The following is a 22854-nucleotide window of genomic DNA, read 5'->3' as shown; positions in this document are numbered from 1 at the left end:
ATTTGCCTCTTGAGTTTATTTTGGTTGCAAAGCTTGTTTAGGATTTCTGCTTTGCGGAGTTGGGTCTAGGTGCACACACATATGCCATTTTCCACTGGACCAGCTCTGGGAATGGGGTTGAATTCCTTAAAACGGTGTAGAGCAGGGGTAGGCAATGTGGTGTCCATGGGCACCGATGCGCCCCCAGACACCTTTCTTGGCACACGCCAAAGTACCCTATCCCTCCCATTTAAAAACAAAACATGTTTTCTTACCAGCAGCTGGGATTGCTGTGAAACAGGTTTCTGTTGGTGCTGAAAACTGTGGGTTCAAAGGAGTTGTTTAGTGTGTTGGGGCTCAGTCTGTCTTATGCTCAGTCTGTCTTATACTCATTCTTTGGGGCAGCTTAATTGTCCTTTGCCTGGCCTGCCATGGCAGCCATTTTGTGGTGGTGCCCAGTATAGTTTCTCAAATTGCCAGATGTGCCCCTGGGCCCAAAAGGGTTGCATGCCCCTGCTTTAGAGTGCTTCAAAGAGACACAAAGTGGTCTTCACTGGGAACTGGGGGCCAGTGCCTCAGCAAAGTATGCTTCTTGCTCCCCTCATGCCTCAGCTTGGGCTCTCCCACGCCTCAGAAATGAGATTGATTCTGCACCAGGCCCTGTACAGTGTCTAATGTCCATAGATAGGGGAACAATGAGCGAGAATGTAACTATTTGTCTTGGGAGGGAGAGAGCGCATGTGTCAGGTTGGCTTGAAGGTACTATCCACAGAGTGTCTTCGGTGGAGGGCGAGCTGTGGAATAGGTGGACCACCTTAGCAGACAGTGCAATGATAGTGGGTCTGAGGGGTCTGAGGGGACTCCTTTGGGTAGGCCCAATGTAAGGGGGGGGGGCAAGCGCAGGGAAGTGCCTGGTGTGTCCACCACATCTCTGTCCTTCATTGTTCGTAGCCACCAGCCGTGTAGATGTTGAGAGCATGGAAGCTGGTGCCCCGGCTGCTGGGGAGGGCATATGGTGCTGCCCGTGACCGGGCTCCCACATAGATGCTGTGATAGGAGAGGTGCTTGTAGGGCAGGGCCCCTGATGCTTCAGTCAAGGGCCGTCGGGCAATGCACATATCCGGGAGGCTGGCAGGTGTCACCAGGGGCAGGTGCTGGAGCTGGGAGGCGTCTTTGAGGAGGGAGGGAGGAAGATGGTGGTTGCTGGAAAACCCTAGAAAGACAGAAGGAGCTGTAGAGAGCCTGCCAGCCCAGGCCCATCCCTATGCACTATGACTTCCACCAGAATACTTTAGCCTCCTAGTCTCTTTCTTCTGATCAGGCCCATTCTTCCCTGGACAATGGCCCTACTGAATGGATTGAAGAAGGCGAGGCACCCAGCCCCTGAGGAATCTATCCCAAGCTTGCACCCTGGGGCTAATCTTCCTCTGATCTCACTAAGCCCCAGGATCTCAGAAGACTGTGACATGATTTGCACTTTACCACACTGGCTGCTGAAGAAACACTTTCAGGTGGTAGCAGCTCCACACTGCAGTAGTAAACTGTGCGTGCACCACTGACATGCTTTGGCCTGACTGTGCCAGTGGATTGTGCACACCAGTGGCCCCAGTGGATTTGTAGGGCTGGGGTCATGGCAACATGAATCGGGCCTATGAGCTCACATACACCCTTCAGAAGTATCACATAAATATAGCCAGGGTTGTTTATACGCTGCACTTTGGAAAAAATGGAAAATCAAACTGCACATCAAGAAAAGCCAAATAATGTAAATCTACATACATTCTGCTGCTTTGTTAATCATATGGAGGTCTAATGAGATAAGCAAGGCACAAAGATACTGCCCCTCACTCATGGAAGCCCTTAGTCAGTCTCATCCCCTTTGGCTTCTAATAGTTTGCCTAATATCACTCACTACCCATATGCTTCCAAACTAATTTTTGCACCCATAATGGCTCAAAACTTGCAAAAAAGCTGAGCTGCTCAACTGAATTCTGCACCTAATACTAAATTTTGTGCTTGAGCAAATATCTAGAATACACACAGTCCTGGTTATGACCAAACCTGAGGAGCTAGGCTGTACTAGCACTAAGCAGGAATCCAGTGGTGAGCTATAGCTTACCTCTAGTGCAACATGGAGAGAGAGAGAGAGAGAAGGAGATGCTGTAAAAATGTGACATAGGAACAAGTCCCACAGCCTTTTGGCCCAGGTCATTACTTTAAGTTCCTGTTCAGATAGGAGTAGGCCCTACAGCCTCTCCATAGCACTGGACTGATGGTTCTTCCATCGTGCATTGAGTTAGGGACTGTGCCTTCCGTGGAGTTGTGTGTAAGCAAGGCTTATGGTTCACTCTTCCTTCTTACCTTTCTCTGGGATCTCCTGCAGTTGGGCTAAGGTAGCCGTACCCCCATTCCGAGATAAGCAGCCTAATAGTTGCCCTGGTGACCCTGGCCTACACAATAAAGAGGGACAGAATTAAGACTCCAGCTTTACGGGTGATCCTTTGGGAAGAAAAACTGGGGACTTCTCAAGTAGCACTGTAGAGCAACTTATGGCCCTCCAGATGTTTTGGCCTAGAACTCTGATCAGCCCTAGCCAGCAGAGTGAGGAGTGAGGGGTTTTTCAGGCCAAAACATCTGGAGGGGCACAAGTTGACCAACCTTGCTGTAGAGCAGGGGTGGACAGAAAGATCTCCAGATGTTTTGGACTTCCAACTCCCAGCATTCCTGATCATTGACTATGCTGGTGGGGGCTTCTGGGAGATGAAGTCCAAAACATCTGGAGAGCTACCTTCTGCCCACCCCTGCTGTATAGGAAGCAGCCCCAGACCCTGCTCTTTCTGTGCCTGTTAAAACTACTGTTGCTCCTGAGTCCTCCCTTTCTGCTTAGCTACCAGGATGGTACAGAGGTTGCTGACAGAACCCCCTCCCCAACACACATCAGCAAAACAAGTCTTTGTATCATTAAGCACTACAAAGGCAAGGCTTAGAGTTGCCAGACAGTGGATCGAGAGGGTTGGCAATATAATGAGCATTGCATTGTTGGTGTTATTGGGACAGAAGGGGCAGGAAAGCATAGAAAATTCTCCAACTATAGGACAGCTTGACACTTGGGAGTCCTGGCTTTGAGTAGAGCAGGATGTGAGATGCCCATGCCACCAGGATGTAGCAAAAGAATTCGGGCTTGTTCAGATGCAGCTTTACCAGTGCCTTATATAATCCTTCCCTGTCCCTCAGTACATGTAAAAGTACAATCCTATACTCATGTTTACCTGAGAGCAACTCCCATTGAACTCAGTGAGGTTTACTTCTGAGTAGACATGCATGGGATTGCACTGTGAGAACTGTGTTTGCCTTTTTTGCAGCCATATCACATGGGAGGCTTCTCCTTTGACCCACATTTGAGAGGGCAGTGATTTGTCAGCAGACTTACCAGTCATCTGGCTCACACTCCCGGAACCCTTTTGCAAATGGGTTACTAGCAATTTTCAGCTGTGTGATCTGCCAAGAGAGTGAGGGATTTGTCAAGTACTCAGCATCTTCCATGCCGAGCCCTTCCTTGCTGAGCTGGATAGGTTGCTTTCACTGTTCCTTGAGAGGGTAACACCAGTTGTGGAACACACGAATCAATTTCACAATGTTATGAAGCTAAAACCCTCTGCTTTGAGCTCTTTGAAAGAAGGGCAGGACACCCACTTAACTGCTATTTATTTAGCGCAGGTGTATCTCACCTTTTCTCCAAGGAGCTTAAAATGGCATGCAGAGGTCTTATTCCATTTTACCCTTGCAACAGTTCTGTAAGATAAATCAGGTTGGGACACAGTGGCTTAAGGCTACCCCCGGTACCTTTTTGATCTCTATCTATTGCACCACATTAAAAGTAAAATAAATGCTAAACCTAGTTGTTTTTACAATCAGGTCAACCCCATGAAAAATGCATTAGGAATGCTGCACCACTTGGATTAGCATAGCAGAGGGTATGATGGTATGGATTGATCTGCCAGTCTCCAGTCACACACTGTGCTGCACTGATCCTGACCCTCTCCTATAGGTCAGCCCTCCGGTGTGGCATTGGCCAGTGCCCTTGGAGTGGGGTGCTCTCACCCGGTGGTTCTGATAGGCTGTCACTGCCATGAACTGCGTCTCAGTGAAGATAAACGATTTGAAATTCTCCTGGGCGTAACGCTCACTGTCTGGACGTGGATCTACCACCACCACGTGGAAGCGGGGCTGGTACCTGTGCATGGAGTTCAGGATGATCTAGTTGATCAAGAGAAGAGACTTTTCAGCCGAGCGTAAGTACATTGGCTCCCTTTTAACCATTTTCATTTACTCTCCTGGCAGCATCGGGCCACCCCCACCCCTTCACTGTCCCACATGTCAACGTATCCCCTATGGGGGTTAACAATCTGCTGAGGGGCTGGGCCCACAAATCAGTGGGAAACCCCGTACATATACTTACTTGTAGAAGTTGTTTTCTTGGTACATTTTATGTAACTACATATGAAAAAGTGAGTTGTATAAATACTACTAGGCTGCTTGTATTATATTTCATATAAGATGAATCTTTTAGTAATCTACTGAAGCTCAGGCTCTCTCCACATGCCGTAACAGCAGTCTATGGATATTACATTTTGGATTTCTAGGCCGGGCCCTTGTTGTCAGTCTAACCCTGCTCGTCATTTATGGCTCAATCTTCTGCATATTTAGACAGAAAAAAGTCCTACAATTCCCATCATCCCTCAAGCCTCTTTAGCCAGCCAAAAATGAGGGATGTTAACAGAAGTGGCATCCCATTGAAGAACTTGTCCTCTCTTCTGAATCTCCCAATCAGGTGGGAGAGTTGAATTTGAGCAGGAAGGCTTGGCAGATGTTTGCTATTTTGGCTGAAAATGGCTGCATTTTCATAGTTTAAGCTGTGCAGCCTCCTTATTTCTCTATAACATCAACCCTAGGTGGCAGTTGTCTTGGAAGACTTTTATAGACAAGAACTTTATTGTGTCTCTCAGAAAGAACAGAAGAACAGTAACAAGAAACTCCTGGCTCCCACCTGATACAAAGAAGTCCAGTGCCACCTAGTGACTAAACTATATAATGGCACTATCCACACAGCAGTCCCACAATAACTTACGTGGCCGTTGTCATCCATCAAGTTGTTGGTGAGTTTGAGCTTGTCAAAGGAGACGATTTGCCTCATCCACTGGCCTCCCTTGGCTGGGGAGTCAGGATGGAAGTGAACCCGGCCAGGGGTGGCAGGATCTGCCTTGCCAGCTACCAGCCAAGCAGAGCTATGGAAGGCATATCTGTAGGGGAGAAGTACTGCGTTGAGCCAAGCTCTTTCTGCTCCCTGCTTGATAGAAGACATGCGAGAGCAAGGATTTTGAATGAATCCATTACACTTGCTTTTGCTGTGCAGTCTCATCATTTCCTATGTATGGGCTCCAAAGCACCTCCTGCATCCCAGGAAGAACATCATGGCAAGTGGAAGGCTAGGCAAGGAGGAACTGCAGGGAGTTTGTTTCCCCCCTCCCTGCCAGAAAGAACATTCAGCTCCAGCTACCAGAAGTGAGGGTACGCGCAACCTGCCCCCACCCATCAGTCAGAGGGCAAGTTATGCTGGGTTGTGTGGGTTCTGGGATTGTATATGTCTGTATTATTACAACCTATTCTCAGCCAGGATGAGAATCATCCAATTGAAAGGCTTTGATATAAATCTTCCAAATAAATACATGTAGTTATTTTGACAACTCTATTTGGCTCCCTCTTGCATATAAAATTCAAGCATAGTTTACAGGGCTATCAACAAGACAAAAATTAGAGGCAGGGATTCATGCACAGCAAACAATCTAATATTTGCAGAATGCCACAACTGACAAGAAAAGTGTGTGTGTGCGGGGGGAGGGGCATATGCCCCTCACCCAAAATGTCTTGATGCTTATTCCCACTGTCACATTTGCTGCTCTTCCACACACATTCTCCCTCTGAAGCTAGCAGTTGGGGGTCATCCAGATTTGGACCACCAGCTGCCGGTTGCTGACCCCATGCTGTATACAAATACAGTGATCTCATGCATAATATTTGTATGCAGGTCCTTTCCTTGTGTGCTTTCTGTGTTTCCTGTGCCTTCCTGCAGTCCTAAACAGTGCAGGAGAGTGCTGTGGTGTTTTTATTCTCAAAATACATGGGTGGAGTGGACATTCCCTGGGCTGTATCCCATTATTAGGCTACTCTCCACTGCCTTGAAAAGAGCCTAAATAGGTCTTGCTTCCCTTCAAGGATAATAGTTCACTTGTAACATAAGAACTGCTTGAGCTCCCACCCACTGGGAAGCTATCCCACCTAACACAGAAGCCTTGATCCTGATCCCAGAGGTGTGGGGCTGGGCTGTGGTTACTCAGTGGTGAGGGACCTGCTTTTCATCCAAGTTCAAAGAGGCTATTTTCCCCTGTTATTACTACATTCTATCATCCACAGCTGAGAACTGAAACTAGATTCTGATACAGCGTCCCAGCTCAAATTCAGCTTATTTCCAATCACCCTTTTGGCAAGTGGGCACAGATTTTCAAGGTGCCTCAGTTCACCATCATCACATTGTTATGGATTTGGAGTTAGTCCCACTAACCTTTCAGGAGTCCCTTACAGGCTCACAGCCTAGTGCCTCTGATTTCAAAGAGATTCATGATCTTAGTGGGAAGCCTTTCCCCCCATCTCTCCTAAGGAATGTGGTTTGGCTGCATCTTACTTGTGAGTTTCCAGAATGGAAGATTCCCTCTGCAAGAAATCCTATGGCACTATGGCTTCTCCTTGAAATCTGATGGGGAACAAGAATCTGTTGGGGTGTTAATACTGTGAAGCCCCATTTTATGGTCATCCTGTATATATGTGAGTAAATAAACCTTATGTCACAGAAACACCATCAGTCTCCAGTGACCTACTTCCAAGGAAACCAAACCCTGGGGAAAGAAAATCTGCAGGCTGGGAGTTCTCAGCTGCTCCAAGGGTTGGCATGCAGAGTGGGCATAACACAGTATATGCTAACCATGATCTCAATTCTCCAAGTGCCAGTCCTTATGTAGCCCAAACGGGGCTACCCATGCACAAGAGGGAGGCATCACCCAGGTTGGAGGAACCCTGGCTTTGCAGAAGGCTCTCTGTACATGTTGCTGACTTTTGTCTTGGTTTTGCTTTGGGCCTATTCTACTGTAAACTTAAAGTTTTTATATTATGCTTTACTATATCATTGTATTTTATGTATTATTTTTTTTAAACTGTGAACCGCCCAGAGAGCCTTGACTAATGGCCTGTATAAAAATTCAATCAATCAATCAATCAATCAGCCAGCCCAATGAGGCATACTCAATGGCCATAGAAAAAACAAAATAAGGGAGAATGGAATGGAGTGGCCAGAATCCTGAACAGGAGAAGTCCCTGCTGCAATATTTCCCACTTGTGATCTCTGAGCCCTACTAGAACGTACAGACTGGGTACTTCCAGTTGGAGGACTCCTACAGCTACCAATTAAAAGACATTGTGCAGCTATTCCAGTTTTTCCTCTTTAATAGATTTTCTGCAGAAAGATAAAAGAGCTTCGGCTATTGGGCGGTATAGAAATTAAATGAAATGAAATAAATAAATAAAAGATGGATAAAAAAGTGGGAAAGCATGGGACGGTTACAAATGGAAGATGGCATCATCTGCACACATACACGCACCACAATATTCTGTGATTGGGTCAGGATGATTGTTGGACAAAAGCCTCATCTGGAGGCACCTATAATCTTCCACTAACATTCGGCAGCAGGCCTCGCTTCCCTTCCATCCTGCCATATGCCTTGCCGTCTGAGTAGGGTGGCCACTTACATATAGGCAAAAAAGAGGACAAACATGTTCAGAACATTTGGATATGCTAATCAATATGTGATTATTTCTAAATATTATATTATTTCTAAATTTAGAAATAATAACTATAATTTAAATAGAAATACAATACATCGCACCATAGTGGGGAAGACTGTGACCAGGTGAGCTGTGTGCCTGCATAGTCTGCTGTCCAGCTGCTAAGTATTGATGGGCAGCTTTAAGTCCCACCTCTTCCTTCTGGCAGTTCTTTATCTTTAATCTAAACTTTGACAGGACAGCAATTTAAACAAAGGACAGTCCTCTGACAGCCTTTCAAACAGAGGACTGTCCTCTGTGAAGTAGGACACCTGGCTGCCCTGGTTCTGAGTCTTGTTGGGGCCTAGCTCACTCTCACGGCAGAAACAGCCCCAAACTCATTGTCCCAGAGTCGGCTCCATACCGGTATCTCTTGTCATCCAAAGGCACAAAATCCATGAGCAGCACATAGTCAGCCAAGGGGTCCATGCCTGATATCTTCACCTGGAAGGTGGGGAACATCCTCCTGCCACGGGGAGAAAGGAATCTGCAAGATGATTCTGCTTTCCTGTGGCCTCCATATTACGTGGGGAAGGGACTTGGGGCTTTCCCCAACAAGCTACAGGAGCTTGACTAGGCAAGGAAGGAGAGGGGCTGCTGCTCTTGAAAGGGTGCTTCACGGCTGGCCCTGCCAATCGGGAAGTTCAGGCAAGCTGCCCTGAGCTCCTTTGACAGAGTCTACTGAGCTGGGCTCTGGACCTGCCACAACCACCCTCTTCACCGGTCCCCAGTGCTCAGAAGGACAGCACCACGACGGGATTAAGAATCACAAAACAGAATACGCGCCAAGCTCTTGCCTGGGTAGGGGCCGGGGTCTTGCCTGCTGTGATGGGCAGCCCACTGCGTGTCTTGCCCTGGGGAGCTGCACACACTCCTGGAACATGTCCCCCATGATACACATGGAGTTGTGCAACACAGATATTTAGTGCAAGAATTGTGGTGGAAGGCATAGCTTGGTCCATATAAAGAGCCCTGCATGCCCTCTGGCATGCCATGCAATGCCTACTGAGTTACCCAAGGCAGAGTTTGACAGTCAGACACACATACACAGCCACACATTACTGAAACCTTCCCCAACGTGGGGCCTGCAAAATGTTTTGGACTACAACTCCTATCATCCTCAACCATTGGCCATGCTGGCTAGGACTGCTGGGAGCTGTAGTCTAAAACATCCAGAGGGTACCATGTTGGGGAAGGCTGCTCTGCCGGATTGTGTCAGGCTCTGTTGTCCCATGCTGGTAGTTGCCTACCTCCCCGATGCCTCAAAATTGACAGGCATGTCATCATATGGGGCAGTTATTAGCAGCATTAAGGGCACTGCAATTTGGTGTTAATCCCTAATCTTTGCAGAGGCTTGTTAGACTGGGAGAGGCTTGCTGTACTTCCTGTTCAGTCACGCTCTGTCTGGGTTAGAGCTGTGTTTTCCAGCCCTCCTGGCCTTCTTGCCTGTTTCTGGGCCAAAGAACATGACACCTACCGGCCTGCCTTGGTGACGATCATCTCCGTGCCTAGGCTGTTGAACTCCTCCCAGAGGTTCCTCATCTCCAGCTGCACGGTGACACCAGACACACACTGGTTTTTCCCAGCCAGCTTGGAGCTGCCTGCTTGCGTTACTGCTCCTTCCACGTCATACTGCTCAAGCTCTGGGGCTGTCCCCAGCAGACACGGCGCCCCCACCGGGCTGGGCGAGAAAGGGCAGCCATCGGATGTCAGCACACTCAGGCTTGTGGCAATGAACGCTAGGAAAGGAGAGAAGGAGAACTGGCCTCATCAGCCCCAGGCATCCCAAGCAGGGACCAGCGTTCCCCGGGGAGCAAATCTGGAGAGATGGGATTAGGACTTGCAATAGTTGGAGTTCAAAGTCACATTCTGAACATGCTCCCCCAACGTGGGCTACACACCCATTACTTGTGGGTTTCTATTGAACCAGTGACCTGTTGTACAGCCCCCTTTCATGTACAACCCCACATAACTGGGGAAGAGATCATTTTCTACACAAGGAATTCATTGCGCACTCAACATTCCCTACTCATGGTTGTTCACAGGTTCTTTAGACGATGTCATGACCCTTCAGTTTTGCTTCTGTGTCTAGCGAGCACTTTCAGTGAGTCTTTTTTAGGGAGGGGGAAAATGCGGCATTTAATTTTGAAAGCTAAAAAAGCATGATTTCCTCTTGTGCAGTTCCATTATTCCGCTATACTACAGTGCCACCTAGAGGTTATGTAGTGGAAAAGCAGGAAAGGAAATGCTCCTGGTGTCATGCATGGATCTCAATTCTACCACAAAAGCAAAAGTAGATACAGCAGATTAACAGATTATGTATAAAAGCTCAAACAGGGACTGCCTAACTCTGTGGATACCCAAATGACTAAACATTGTAAATAAACTTTGCAGAATGAGAGAGGGGTTTCACGTTTCATCCCTCTGATCCATGCAGGAAGAATGGGTGTATTGGCTGATACCATACCTCAGTAACATGTGCAAAGCTAATTCAGACTCTCTCCAAACTGATGCCCTTCCCCTGTATGCCCCCATATATGTGAAAGAGAGATAAAATATATTTCTCCAAATGATTGGTGGCGCACAACAGGGATGCAGCTCCTGGGAGCTCCAGGGGAGGTGCAATTGGCCCCTGGAGACCCCAAAGTTGCCCAGCTGTCCCTTTTCCATTGTTTAGGTAAACACTTTCCTTAGGCAATCTCCAGAGAAACCTCCTTCAACACCTGGCAGATTGCTTTCTCCAAGCCCGGGCTCAGTCTCTGCCAGCATGACCACCAGAGGAGGACCCAATGTGTGGAGCTTCTTGAAGTGAGGTGAAACCCTAATCCCAGCTAGCTTTGCTTATCCTTCCTATCCTTCTCCTTTTATCCTCTCCCTTCTCCACATTTGTTATTCTGAACCCTCGCTATAGTCAGGCCAGGGGACATTGCTCAAAGTCCCCTTTCCAGACCTAAGCTCAACCCACTTAGGTCAGTCAAAGGCTGACGAAGCAGAAGGCAACAAAATCCAAGCAAGATTGTTTATGAAGAAGGCTTTCCTCTGCCAGCTGTGCCTAGACATGCTAATATCTGGGTAAACTTCTTAATCATTGAGCTTCTCTACACCATGCTTTTATCCTGCAGCTTTACTGGAGCTTCTGTTTCTGGATTCTTTACAGGATCAAGATTGGCTTCTTTACACGTGCTACTCCTTGCTTTTTTTCAGGAATGTCCTTTGTCTGCAAGTTCCATATGTTTAATTAAACAGCCATTAGATGGCACTGTGGTATAGTGTAATTGCGCACTTACAGCAATATCACGCTTCCCAGTTTTAATCCCACATTTTCCCCATTAAGAGAAAAGCCGCAATATTGATCACAAAGGACAGGAGAGGCCCTGGAGGTTGACGACATCATGTGAAGGACCTGCAAACGTCCGTGAGTGACCAATCATGAGCGCATGCTAAAAGCCTTATGTAGAGAAGCCCTTTCTATCCTTCAACCTTAATTTTTCACCGGTATCCACCTCACTCGCATCTCTGCGATCTACTCACCATACTCCGAGTTCCCCCTTTTGTACACAGGCCTCTCTGGGTCCCCTGTACATCACTAGAACCAATCCCCCAATGTATCCATATCTCTTTTATTCCATCCCTGTCTCACTGCAGGTCCAAAGTAAGGGTTCTTTGATTATTCTGACTAACCAAAGTAAGAGCTTTACAGTGGTCTATCTCCTTCTCATCCTACTTGAATATGGGTTGGATCCAGGATCTGCCTTACATGGGCGGAAGGGCTCCACTCATGGCAGGTGCTTCCACCCAATTTTAGGGAATCCTGTTTCCCCCCGCACCACAGCTCATCCTGGTGGTCCTGGGGGATCTCAACTTCCATGCCGAGGCCGCTGTATCCGGGGCGGCTCAGGACTTCATGGCCGCCATGACAACCATGGGGCTGTCCCAACATATCATCGGCCCAACGCATACAAAGGGACACACGCTTGATCTGGTTTTCTCGACTGGGCAGGAGGATGGTGATCTGAAAGTGGAGGAATTAACATCTGTTCCTTTGTCATGGTCAGATCACTTCCTGCTGAGGTTTAGACTCCTGGCGGCCTTTCCCCTCTGCAAGGGTGGGGAACCTATTAAAATGGTCCGCCCCCGGAGATTAATGGATTCCGATGGATTCCAGAGGGCTCTGGGGGATTTTCCTGCTGGTATGGCTGGTGCTCCTGTCGAAGCCCAGGTCGCTCTGTGGAATGCAGAGATGACTCGGGCGGTTGACACGATCGCGCCCAAGCGCCCTCTCCCTCTGAGCAGAGCCCGGCCAGCTCCTTGGTATACACCTGAGCTGAGGGCAATGAAGCAAGAGGGGAGATGGCTAGAACGCAGGTGGAGGAAAACTCGTGCTGAGTCTGACCGAACACAGGTAAGAGCCCACTATCGAGCCTACTCTGTGGCGGTGAGGGTGGCAAAGAGACGGTTCTTTTCCACCAGCATTGCATCTTCTCAGTGTCGTCCAGCGGAGCTTTTCCGAGTGGTTCGCGGCCTGTTACATTCTGGGCCAGGGAGAGAGACGGTGGAACCCTCGGTAGCACGCTGTGACGAGTTTGTACGGCACTTTGAGGATAAAGTCGCTCAGATTCGTCATGAATTGGACACCACCATTAATGCAGTTCCATTGGTAGAGGCATTCAGAACACCGTCTGGTCCAGTTTTATTGGATGAGTTTCAGTTACTGAGGCCTGAGGATGCGGACAAGATGCTTGGCCAAGTCCGATCGACCACTTGTGTGCTTGACCCTTGCCCTTCATGGCTTATTAAATCAAACAAGGAGGGGTTGTCCAGCTGGGTCCAGGAGGTTGTAAATTCCTCCTTGAGAGAGGGAGTGGTGCCTGCCGCTTTAAAAGAGGCAGTAATTAGACCACTCCTGAAAAAGCCTAACCTGGACCCAGACGATGTTAACAATTATAGGCCAGTGGCCAACATCCCCTTCCTGGGCAAAGTGCTTGAGCGGGTGGTTGTAGGACAGCTCCAGGCACTGTTGAATGAAACGGATTATCTAGATCCATTTCAATCGGGCTTCAGGCCTGGTTTTGGAACGGAAACTGCCTTGGTTGCCCTGTGGGATGACCTCTGCCGGGAGAGGGACAGGGGGAGTGCGACCCTGTTGATTCTCTTGGACCTCTCAGCGGCTTTCAATACCATCGACCATGGTATCCTTCTGGATAGGTTGTCTGGGTTGGGAGTAGGAGGCACTGCACTACAGTGGTTCCGCTCCTACTTGGATGGCCGATTCCAGAAGGTGGTGCTGGGGGATTATTGCTCTGTGCCATGGCAATTGTGCCATGGGGTTCCACAGGGCTCTATTTTATCCCCCATGCTGTTTAACATCTACATGAAACCGCTGGGGGGGGTTATCCGGAGGTGTGGGCTGAGGTGCCATCAATATGCAGATGACACCCAGCTCTACCTCTCTTTTACATCAAAACCAGGTGAGGCAGTGGCTGTTCTGAATCAGTGGCTAGGCACGGTAATGGACTGGATGAGGGCTAATAAACTGAAACTCAATCCAGACAAGACGGAGGTACTGTTAGTGGGTGGTTCGTCTGCCCGGCTAGGTGATATTCAACCTGTTCTGGAGGGGGTTGCACTCCCCCTAAAGGATCAGGTTCGTAGTTTGGGGGTGCTCTTGGATCCAGAACTGTCACTTGAGGCACAGGTGAACTCAGTGGCACGGAGCACTTTTTATCAACTTAGGCTGGTATACCAACTACGCTCTTATCTGGACAGAGATAGCCTAGCTACAGTTATCCATGCTCTGATAACTTCTCGTCTGGATTACTGCAATGCGTTATACGTGGGGTTGCCTTTGAAAACGGTCCGGAAACTTCAGCTGGTCCAAAATAGGGCAGCAAGATTGTTAACAGGGACTGGCCTGCGAGCTCATATTACGCCAGTACGTTTCCAGCTGCACTGGCTGCCAGTCCATTTCCGGGCCCAATTCAAAGTGCTGGTGTTAACATTCAAAGCCCTTAACGGCTTGGGGCCAGGTTACCTGAAGGATCGCCTCCTCCCATATGTGCCTGCCCGGACCTTAAGATCATCATCAGCGGCCCTTCTCCGTGAGCCCCTGCCAAAGGAAGTGAGGCGGGTGGCTACTAGGAGGAGGGTTTTTCTGCTGTGGCACCCCGGCTCTGGAATGAGCTCCCTAGTGAGGTTTGCCTGGCGCCTACATTGTATTCCTTTCGGCGCCAGGTGAAGACCTTTTTATTTTCCCAGGCATTTTAGCATTTTAGCTTTCTAAATTTTTATCTTTGCTGTTTTAAATCTGTATTTTAAACTCCTGCACTGCTGCTAGGTTTTATTGTGGTTGTATTGTTATATTGTGGTTTTAATGTTCTGTATATTTTAAATTGTTTTATTGTGTGTTGTTTGGATTTAATTTTTGTGAACCGCCCAGAGAGCTTCGGCTATTGGGCGGTATAGAAATGAAATAAAATAAATAAATAAATAAATCCTATTCACCCTGACCCTCTGTGTAGCATGTTCAGGGGGCTGTAGGGCTGCTGTAGGGAGGATGGGATATGGAGGTCTGCTTCAGCCAGCCCAGTTGCACACACCTATATCTGGATCCAACATTAGATGTTTCCTTTTTCTTTACAAGCAAAAGTATGGGCAAAACATCTACCTTGTTTGTCCCACCTACAGCCAGATAAACATTGCTTTGGGAGGCAGGATTTCATCTGGGTGGAAGTCCCACGATGTTCCACTGATTTATCCCAGCATAGGGAGCATAAGGTTGCAGCCTGAAGAACGGCTGGCGAGGAGAGTGGCCAGTTGGATACCGCTGGTGGAGGGCACTCCAAGGCCAAGCACTTTCCAGCAGGGGTGCTCTGCACCACCTCACTCAGCTTTTCCTGCTCCGGTAGAAATATTTCCCAGCAGAAGGATCAGGTGTGTGTTCACCTGTTTCCTTCTGCAAGAATACCTTTACTAGTGCTCCCATTAGACAGCGGATCCCAATCTAAGTAACCAGAACATCAGGAGATGGCAGCACCCCAGCACTATCTTCCTAGGCATTACAATATTTGTATTTATTTATGATATTTATAATAAGAACAAATAATTAATTTATACAGTTTATTAGGTGATAATTGTGAATGGTCCCTAATTGTTTTTCCCGTCTATGGATTTCCCACTCCTGCCATTGTCCATCTGGCTCAATGTCTCATTTCCATAGTAATAGCAACACAACCAGATGCTTGAGAGGAATGAGTAAATCTATGCACCATGCAATAATCTGTGCACCATGCAATAAATTCCCCATCAAACTCAGACTTTAGGGACTTCTGAACATTGCCCAGTAATTTCTAATGGTTAAATTCATTCTACCCCTCAAATCCGGTAGTACTGTTACAATTCTAGATCACAGGCAGAAAGAAGGTAGATTGGGATCTATGGGTAGATCGCCAAGTAATTTATAGTAGATCAGAAAGGGTTTCCAACTTCCAATGGTTTAACAATAGTGAAAACAAAAGGCCTTTTACTCTCCAAAGTTAGGCTGCTGAAATCAAGAAAGCTGAGGTGGGGGGACAGACAGAAAATAGGAGTTGATTTGTGTGTGAAAGGATTGTGTGCTGGCTCCAATTTTGGTCCCGACAACAAATTCCTGGACTGAGCATCTAATCAGTAGCATCTTGCTTTGCAATTCTAGCCTGGCTTCTAGAACCACTATTTTGCACCCTGCTCCAGTTGGTCCACCCTGGGGTTCTACTGAAAAGCAAAGTAGATCCTGTAAAACTACAGTCTGCCCACCCCTGCTCTACATAAGTCGTCATCCAGTTTTCCAATCTGTTATGAAAACTACATCCAGGTATGAGTCGGCAGCCCACAAGTCACACCTCCATGTTACGCTCGGCAGCACTCGTCTCCATCTTTCCACTCAAGTGGCCAAGAAGCCACCATCACCAGTAGCCAAGGACATTGCTGGTGGGCAGCACATGGGGTGTTAACCAGGGAAGGGTGCAGCTCTCAGGGTCAACTCAGCTGCTGCTCTGAATGCCAAGACAAAAGCAGGAGGTCATGAATGTGAAACTCATAGCCCACAGCAGGGAATGGAGTGACCTGTATAGAAGAAATAAAATGCCTGAAGAGAAAACTGCCAGGGTCCAGAGCACTGATGGGTGCATATCTGACTCCTGTAGTCCCCAGCAGGCTTTACCTGACATGGTACGGAGCCAAAATGCGCTGGGATGACTCTGGCTCGTTCAGTTCGTCTCCCCTCTCAGTCTTGCCACATCCCCCGCTGAAATGTTCTGAATTGGATCTCTGGGATGGCGTGAGCGATTTTATTTTCCTTCATGGGGGGGGGGGAGGTGGACCTGTATCAGGAGAGACTTCTGCTCCCTCCAATGAGATGCAAGACAGGGAAATGGGGGAATCCGGGGGAAGCTTGGTTGGGTGATATGGTGAGATCATCAGCACAGGCGCTGGAGGCATTTGGACATACACACAGATGCAGCAAACCCACCGCGATTAATGAGTTGGATGAGCAGGTGGCCAGGGGGGCAGCAGCCCTGGGACCACATCTTGGGCCGAGACAATATTGCTAAAGCCGGAGGGCTAAAAACTCCCTTCAAGGGATAGTGGGTGCAATAGCTTTAATTTGTTGTTCGTAGTTCTATGTGACTCGTGTAGAAGCCGTGGTGGTGGCCTTGCTAGAAGAGGGCAAGTCTGTAGCATAGAGATGAGAGAAGACAGGGCTCCAGGCCATTTGACTTCTGAAGACCTTCCTGTGTCATACAGAGGAGGAGATTTTGGCAAGTGCAGCTTTTCTCCCCCATTGTAGTTTTTTTAACGTCATGGTGGGATGCCTCTGCAACTTACCCCTTCTACATGAGTAACTATTAAAAGGCATAGGAGTCCCCTGTCCTGTCCTTCTTTGCATCTGATCTCGGCCTAGCAGAACAGTGTTTAAGGCTTATGGGGCTTCATCACGTGGAACTTTTATCCTGCAATTGAGATTGCTCCTTCACGGAAGTTTGCGGGCTCTTTACATGACGCAGTGACCCTGCTGTGACCCCCTTGCGCGAAATCCCCTTTGTTCCATTTTTAAATAGATTGCAGATAATGAGCTATCAAATTACCCCGTTGTGTTCTGCTTCAGTTTCCTCCGTGAAAAGAGTAAAAGCAGCAAGAGGAGTGAGATCAATTAAAGATAATGGAAGACTCAGATACGGGGAGAAAGGGGGCGGGGAGCACATGTAAAGGGTGTCAGTGTGATCCTGCATTTAAAACAGAAGCAGAAAGCCCCATTTTAAATGCAGGATTTTAGGCTAGTGTAGAAATGCTGACAGTCTCAAGTTCTGCAAGGATGGCTTTCTTTCTTCTCTTTCATGTCAGCATATGACTGAATTAAAACACTGGCTTTACATTAAATGAATAGGGATCTCATGTTATGACACAAAGTAAATCAAATAAGTGAGCCATTTTTGCAGTGTCTGATGATATATATCCCACCAAAGTGTTGACATTTCTCTGAAATGAAAGTACACTTCAGATGCCCATAAATATGTATGTTTCATTACTGTCCTGCATCATCACTTCACTTTCAAAAGTTTCTTTTCAAAATTAAGTTCATACAAGGAAGATTGTGTGAGATCCATTTTCTTGGTTCAGAAGTAAGCATCCTTCAGGCGTGTTGTGAGATCCACTTTGTTTTTTCACTAGACCCTCAAGCTCCACCAACTAGAGTTAGGTGCAATGTGCTAATGAGGGGGAGGGAAGTGCCAGATGCAAAATGGTGACTGAAGACACAGAACCTCCCCCATGAGCCATACTATGGGATGACCTGCACCTACAAGCATCCCCAGAGCTCTCTGGCCCTCCTCCCCATTAGTATTGCTGCCTGCTTGCCTGCCCTATAAGTAGTTACAAGGGCACGGAGAAAGAGTGGCAGCACCAGCCTCGCACCCTCTCATTCTGGGCAGCGATGCGAATTTGGCCTAGAGTGGGAGAGTAAGTGAATGGGCAGTGTTGACGGTGGCAAGGAGGGGGACTCACTCAGGGAGGGGGTCCCTCTGAGGCCCATATACACCTTAAGATCTGCCAAGGGGATTCTCCTCTACATCTCATTGTTGGGAGCTTTACATTATGTGGAGAGAGAGACAGAGAAAGAAAGAGGGCCTTCTTGGCTGTGGCATCCCCATTATGGAATGCTCTCCCCTCAGAGGCCCAGCTGGAGCCGATACTGGTTTTATTTCACTGCCAAATTAAAACCTGGCCATATACCCAAGTCTTTGGGCCTTACTGACAGTAGCTCGGTTTTGATTGGGTCATTAATGCTGATTTTATATTGTTGCGATTTTATGTTGAATTGTATTTATTATGGTGACGATTGTACCCCTACTCTGAAACCTATTGATATAGGGCAGTTTGGAAAGATTTTACTCAATCAATCAATCAATCAAGTCAAATTTTGCCCAAGGGCCCGCCCCCCAAATCTGGAGTTGACAGTAGATGAACCCACACATGCATGCAACATCACAGGGTGGCTTGCATGTGCAAAACAGCCATTCCAGATCAAGCGCACCATGAAGGCTAATAACACGGGGCCAGTAGGCTTGTGCAGGAGGTGTCTCGCCTCCCTTTCCTCTTCTCAATGCTCAGCCCTTAAGCTCTAGGACATGGCCTTCCCTTCCCCTCCATCCATCTTCTTCCTGCCAAGCCAGTGACAGTGTGTCTTGCGCCTTCTCACACCTCCTCATCTTGCCGCTCAATACCTGCCTGGGAGTTATTAGAGCTGCCACTGCTGGTGACAGAAGGAGATAAATGGGCAACAGAGAAGGATGCCCCCACGGCAATGAGTCTGGGGGAGGCTAGCTCTGCCATGGGAATGAAGAGCTGGTGCTGTCAGCAGGGGAGTGGGGGACCATGACCAGTGGGAAGCAGGCTACAGAACAAGATTATTGGGAGTCAGTCACTAAGTCAAAAAGAAGCCTATGTAGAGGTATTTTACAGGGAGCTGGCTAGAGATACAAACAGAAAAGTCTGAATGGATTATACACATCACAGACCCAAAAGAGTCAGTGAAAGGAAGACAGTTTCTCCTGGGTTCGTATCATATCCTGTGAAGTGTTGGACAGAACTGCCCCATGGTCCACCAGCATTAGAGCTGATCTGCTTTTTAATACCGTCTGCCATCTCTGGTCAATTTAGGCTGCAATCCTATACTATATAGTATACACACTTCCCTAGGGGGAAGCCCCACTGAACTCAGTGGAGCTCACTTTTGAATAGACATGAACAGGATCACACTGTTCATCTGCTTATATTTAAAGCATCACATCTTCAGCTGGGCAGTACCCAGGTTCAGGTGTGCCATTCCAGGTTTTATGACTGAGAGGGAGGGAGGAATTTCATGAGTGAGAGGACAAGATTCACAGCATGATTCAACTCATTGGTATATTTCAGAATAACTGGCACCTCCCCCTTACGGTGGCCATGTGCCCTCAAAATAGAGGACAGTCCTCTATTTGAATGGCTGTCAGAGGACTGCCCTCTATTTTGAAAATGTCCTCTATTCAAAGGGCTCTCTAGTCCACATCTGGTTTAAAGATCAAGAACTATCAGAAGGAAGAGCTGGGCCTTGAAGTTGCCCACCAACAGCACTTGGACAGTAGCCTGTGCAAGGCACACAAATCACCTGGTCATAGTCTTCCACACTGTGGTGAGATGTACTGTATTTCTATTTAAATTATAATAATTATTTCTAATTTTGCATAAACCAATGTCCTATTTTGTCTTTCTGTTTGGTGATTTATTTGTATTTATTTAAAATATTTGTATCCTGCCCTATATCATTAAGATCTCAGGGCGCCATACAGACAAAATCAATTTAAGCGGTATAAAACAATAAATAATTTAAACACCTTAAAATATATTAAACCATTAAACAAGCTAATACCAATTAAAACCTAAAATAATAAAACAGTTGAAACAGTGTGCTCCTTTAGGGAATGCATTTAGCCCTCAAAGGCTTTGGTAAAAAAACATGTTTTTACTTGGCACCAAAATGAGACCAATGTCAGCACCAATCGGGCCTCCAAGGGGAGGGCATTCCACATCTGGGGTGCCACAGCAGAGGAGACCCTCTCCCACATACCACCATAGTGTATGTCTCACACTGGTGGGACACAGAGGAGGGCCTCTCCAACAGATCTCTGTCCTCGGGCAGGCATATATAGGAAGAGGTGCTCCCTCAAATATTGAGGTCCCAAGCCGATTAGAGCTTTAAATGTCATCACCAAAACCTTGAATTCCAACCGGAAGCGTATTGGCAGCCAGTGCAAGCAATTCCAGCCAGTGATGCGATGCATGACCTCTTTTTTGGCGTTTTTAAGTGGCCACCCTACCACACCTGCCAAAAAGAAACCCCAGTGCATTTTAAGAACATTTGTTGTGCTTACTTTTTATACCTCAAAAGTGGAAACATAAAATGCTCCTGAGGAATAATCACATTTGGTCTGAAACCTGAAGTGTGTGTGTGTGGGGGGGGGATTTGTCTTTTCTAAATGGTACCCCTGCCCGTTTTCCCTCCAAAAGTGCCTGCAGTGATTGGAAGCCATTTCAGGAGCCCTTTACGCCATCACAAATGGGCCCAGCCATGAATGTGGTGGCTGTGTATTTAACTTTAGCTAACATGATCACAATTCCAGTCAGGGCATCCAAATGTAATCTTACTGATTTAGGGTTATCCTTCAGTATGCTTGAACCCATATTATACACCTTTTGCCACCTTCTCCGCCCACTGATGAAGTTAGCTCTTACCTACAAACACTCAAGCCGCAATAAACTAGTGAGCCTCAGAAGTGCCACAAGCAGGTGTGGCCTTTCAACTGTCACAGGTGGTTGTAACTGTCAGCAGGTGGCGTTATCGTTTTTACATACCCTTGGTTTAAGAAACACTTTTTGTTTCTTTCCTTTTTTTTATGCATTTTTGTCGATTAACTTTATCTCTGTTCATAAAAATGATGACAAATTGCCACAGATCAGCATCTGAACTTCAATTTAAAAATAAAGAGTGACTGTACAAACGGTGAAAATATTGATGTATGGCTTGTAATAAATTAATTCCAAGTAAGGGCAAATATTCTGAAGAACAGCTGGTGGTGGGATGTTTGTAAATATATTTTTGCTGTTTTGTGGTTGCAAGGGGAACAGAGGGAGACACGTGGATGTGAGACTGAAAGGGAATGGGATTATTTATTTAATACATGTATACCCCACTTTCCTCTAAGGCATTCAGGGCAGCCTACGTAGTTCTCCCCCGCCCCCCCTGTATCTGCACAACAACCCTCTGAGGTAAGTTAGGGTAAGAGATAGCGACTGGCCCAAGGTCACCCAGTGAGCTTCATGACTAAATGGGGATTTGCTTGAGTCTCTACAGTCTTAATCCAACACTCTAACCAATACAGCACACTAGCTGTCTCCTACATGACATTGTTACCCTACATGGTTACCTCCTACTACTTGGTACTGTTTTCTGCTCCCCGCTTCCACCAAATGGCGGGAAATTCCAGGGCAATTTCACAGAGGCAGTTCCTAATGGAGGAATGAGACTGGAGACTAAAATAGTGAGCTTTTCTACAGGAACCTGTTAATAGGCTGTTAATCTGCAGCATCTACTTTTGGTTTCATCACAGAATAGAGATCAAAGCACTACACAAGGAGCATTTCCTTTCTTGCTTTTCTGCTACATAACCTCTAGATGGTGCTGTGGTAAAGTGCAAATACACAAGAGGAAACTGTTCTTTCTTTCACCTTCACAATCAAAAGCTGCATTTTCCCTGCTCTAAAAAACTGCAGAAAGTGCTTATTAGACACAGAAGTGAAACTGGAGGCTCATGACACTGTCTAAAGAACCCATAAACATCCGTGAGTAGGGAATGACAAGTGCATGCTAAATGCTTCATGTAGAAACACCCAGTATTGTTACTGTGGCTGGCAGACCACTCCTTCGCTATTGAGATTCTTTGCTAATAGGCCAGGATAGTTGGGTGATGTTTCCTCATTGCAGGGGTGGGGAACATGTGACCCTCCAAATGTTGGTGGGCTGCAATTCCCATCATTTCTAGCAAACAGAGAACAATGAGAGATGATGGGAGCTGCGGTCCATCAACATCTGGAGGGTCACACATTCCCCATCTCTGCCTCAATGGGATCTTAGGGGTTGGATTCAGCTTCTTTTTCACTGGCAGGAACTTTCCTTGAATAGCAAGGAAGCATCTCAGCACAAGTGACAAAGCATTAAAGTAAAAAGAAGTGAAGCATACGTGTTACAGGAAGCCAGATTCCGGCTGAACATCAGGAAAAACTTCCTGACTGTTAGAGCAATACGACAATGGAACCCATTCCCTAGGGAGGTAGTGGGCTCTCCCACACTGGAGGCATTCAAGATGAGGCTGGACAGCCATCTGTCAGGGATGCTCTGACATGGATTCCTGCAATGAGCAGGGGGTTGGACTCGATGGCCTTGTAGGCCCCTTCCAACCCTACTACTCTATGATTCTATGTGAGTTAAGCACCCATGGAAGGTGAAGGTAAGTGCTACTCATTTATTAATTTAATTCACTTAGGTCATAATTTAATTTATAAATCACCAGCTGAAGCCAAAACAAGGGCCCAGAAAAGGGAGGGTAATTCCTTGGAGGATAATCTTTTAGAAATGTACAGTCCAGGAGCTAAATCCCAGGGGAGAAAATCCTGCAGAAACTTACAATTCTTGTAGCCCTGCTCTAGCAGAAAAGCCTGAGTGGTTGCAGAAAACCTCAGTCACAGAGTATAATAAGTTAGGGGTTCAGTCATATGAAGGTCATACCAAGCAAGAAGTTAATATGATTGTTTATTGCCAAATAGATCTATGTAGGAACAGCTTCTGCTGGATGCCCTCTCTCAGTCTGCCCCTGG

At 47.1% G+C, this 22854-nt stretch overlaps 1 protein-coding gene across 1 annotated transcript; it reads right to left on the bottom strand.

The window, feature by feature from the left end:
* Window positions 1-4: 4 nt before the first annotated feature.
* TBX10 (T-box transcription factor 10) lies at window positions 5-15821 on the bottom strand. Its single transcript, XM_084859091.1, has 9 exons — window positions 15789-15821; window positions 14854-14911; window positions 9389-9650; window positions 8276-8377; window positions 5108-5279; window positions 4081-4236; window positions 3410-3477; window positions 2341-2429; window positions 5-1192 (listed from the first exon to the last, which is right to left on the bottom strand). The coding sequence occupies exons 1-9, from the start codon at window positions 15819-15821 to the stop codon at window positions 918-920; spliced, it is 1215 nt and encodes a 404-aa protein (XP_084715217.1). The 3' UTR covers window positions 5-917.
* Between the last annotated feature and the right edge of the window lie 7033 nt (window positions 15822-22854).

This window comes from Heloderma suspectum, chromosome 1, assembly GCF_057233095.1.
Source record: "Heloderma suspectum isolate Gila_16-S chromosome 1, 16-S_ref, whole genome shotgun sequence".
NCBI classification, from domain to species: Eukaryota; Metazoa; Chordata; class Lepidosauria; order Squamata; family Helodermatidae; genus Heloderma; species Heloderma suspectum.
The sequence above is the reverse complement of the archived record's forward strand: the minus strand, read 5'-3'. Positions and strand labels throughout refer to the sequence as shown.

What these genes read in the sequence shown, in the direction of transcription:
- TBX10 (XM_084859091.1), bottom strand. Translation starts at nt 15,821, where the DNA reads ATGGAGACGAGTGCTGCCGAGCGTAACATGGAG. An exon ending in CTGCCGAGCGTAACATGGAG is followed by an intron (nt 14,912 to 15,788) that starts GTGTGACTTGTG and finishes CTGGTTACTTAG; the next exon opens with ATTGGGATCCGCTGTCTAAT. An exon ending in TGATGGATGACAACGGCCAC is followed by an intron (nt 4,237 to 5,107) that starts GTAAGTTATTGT and finishes TTGATCAACTAG; the next exon opens with ATCATCCTGAACTCCATGCA.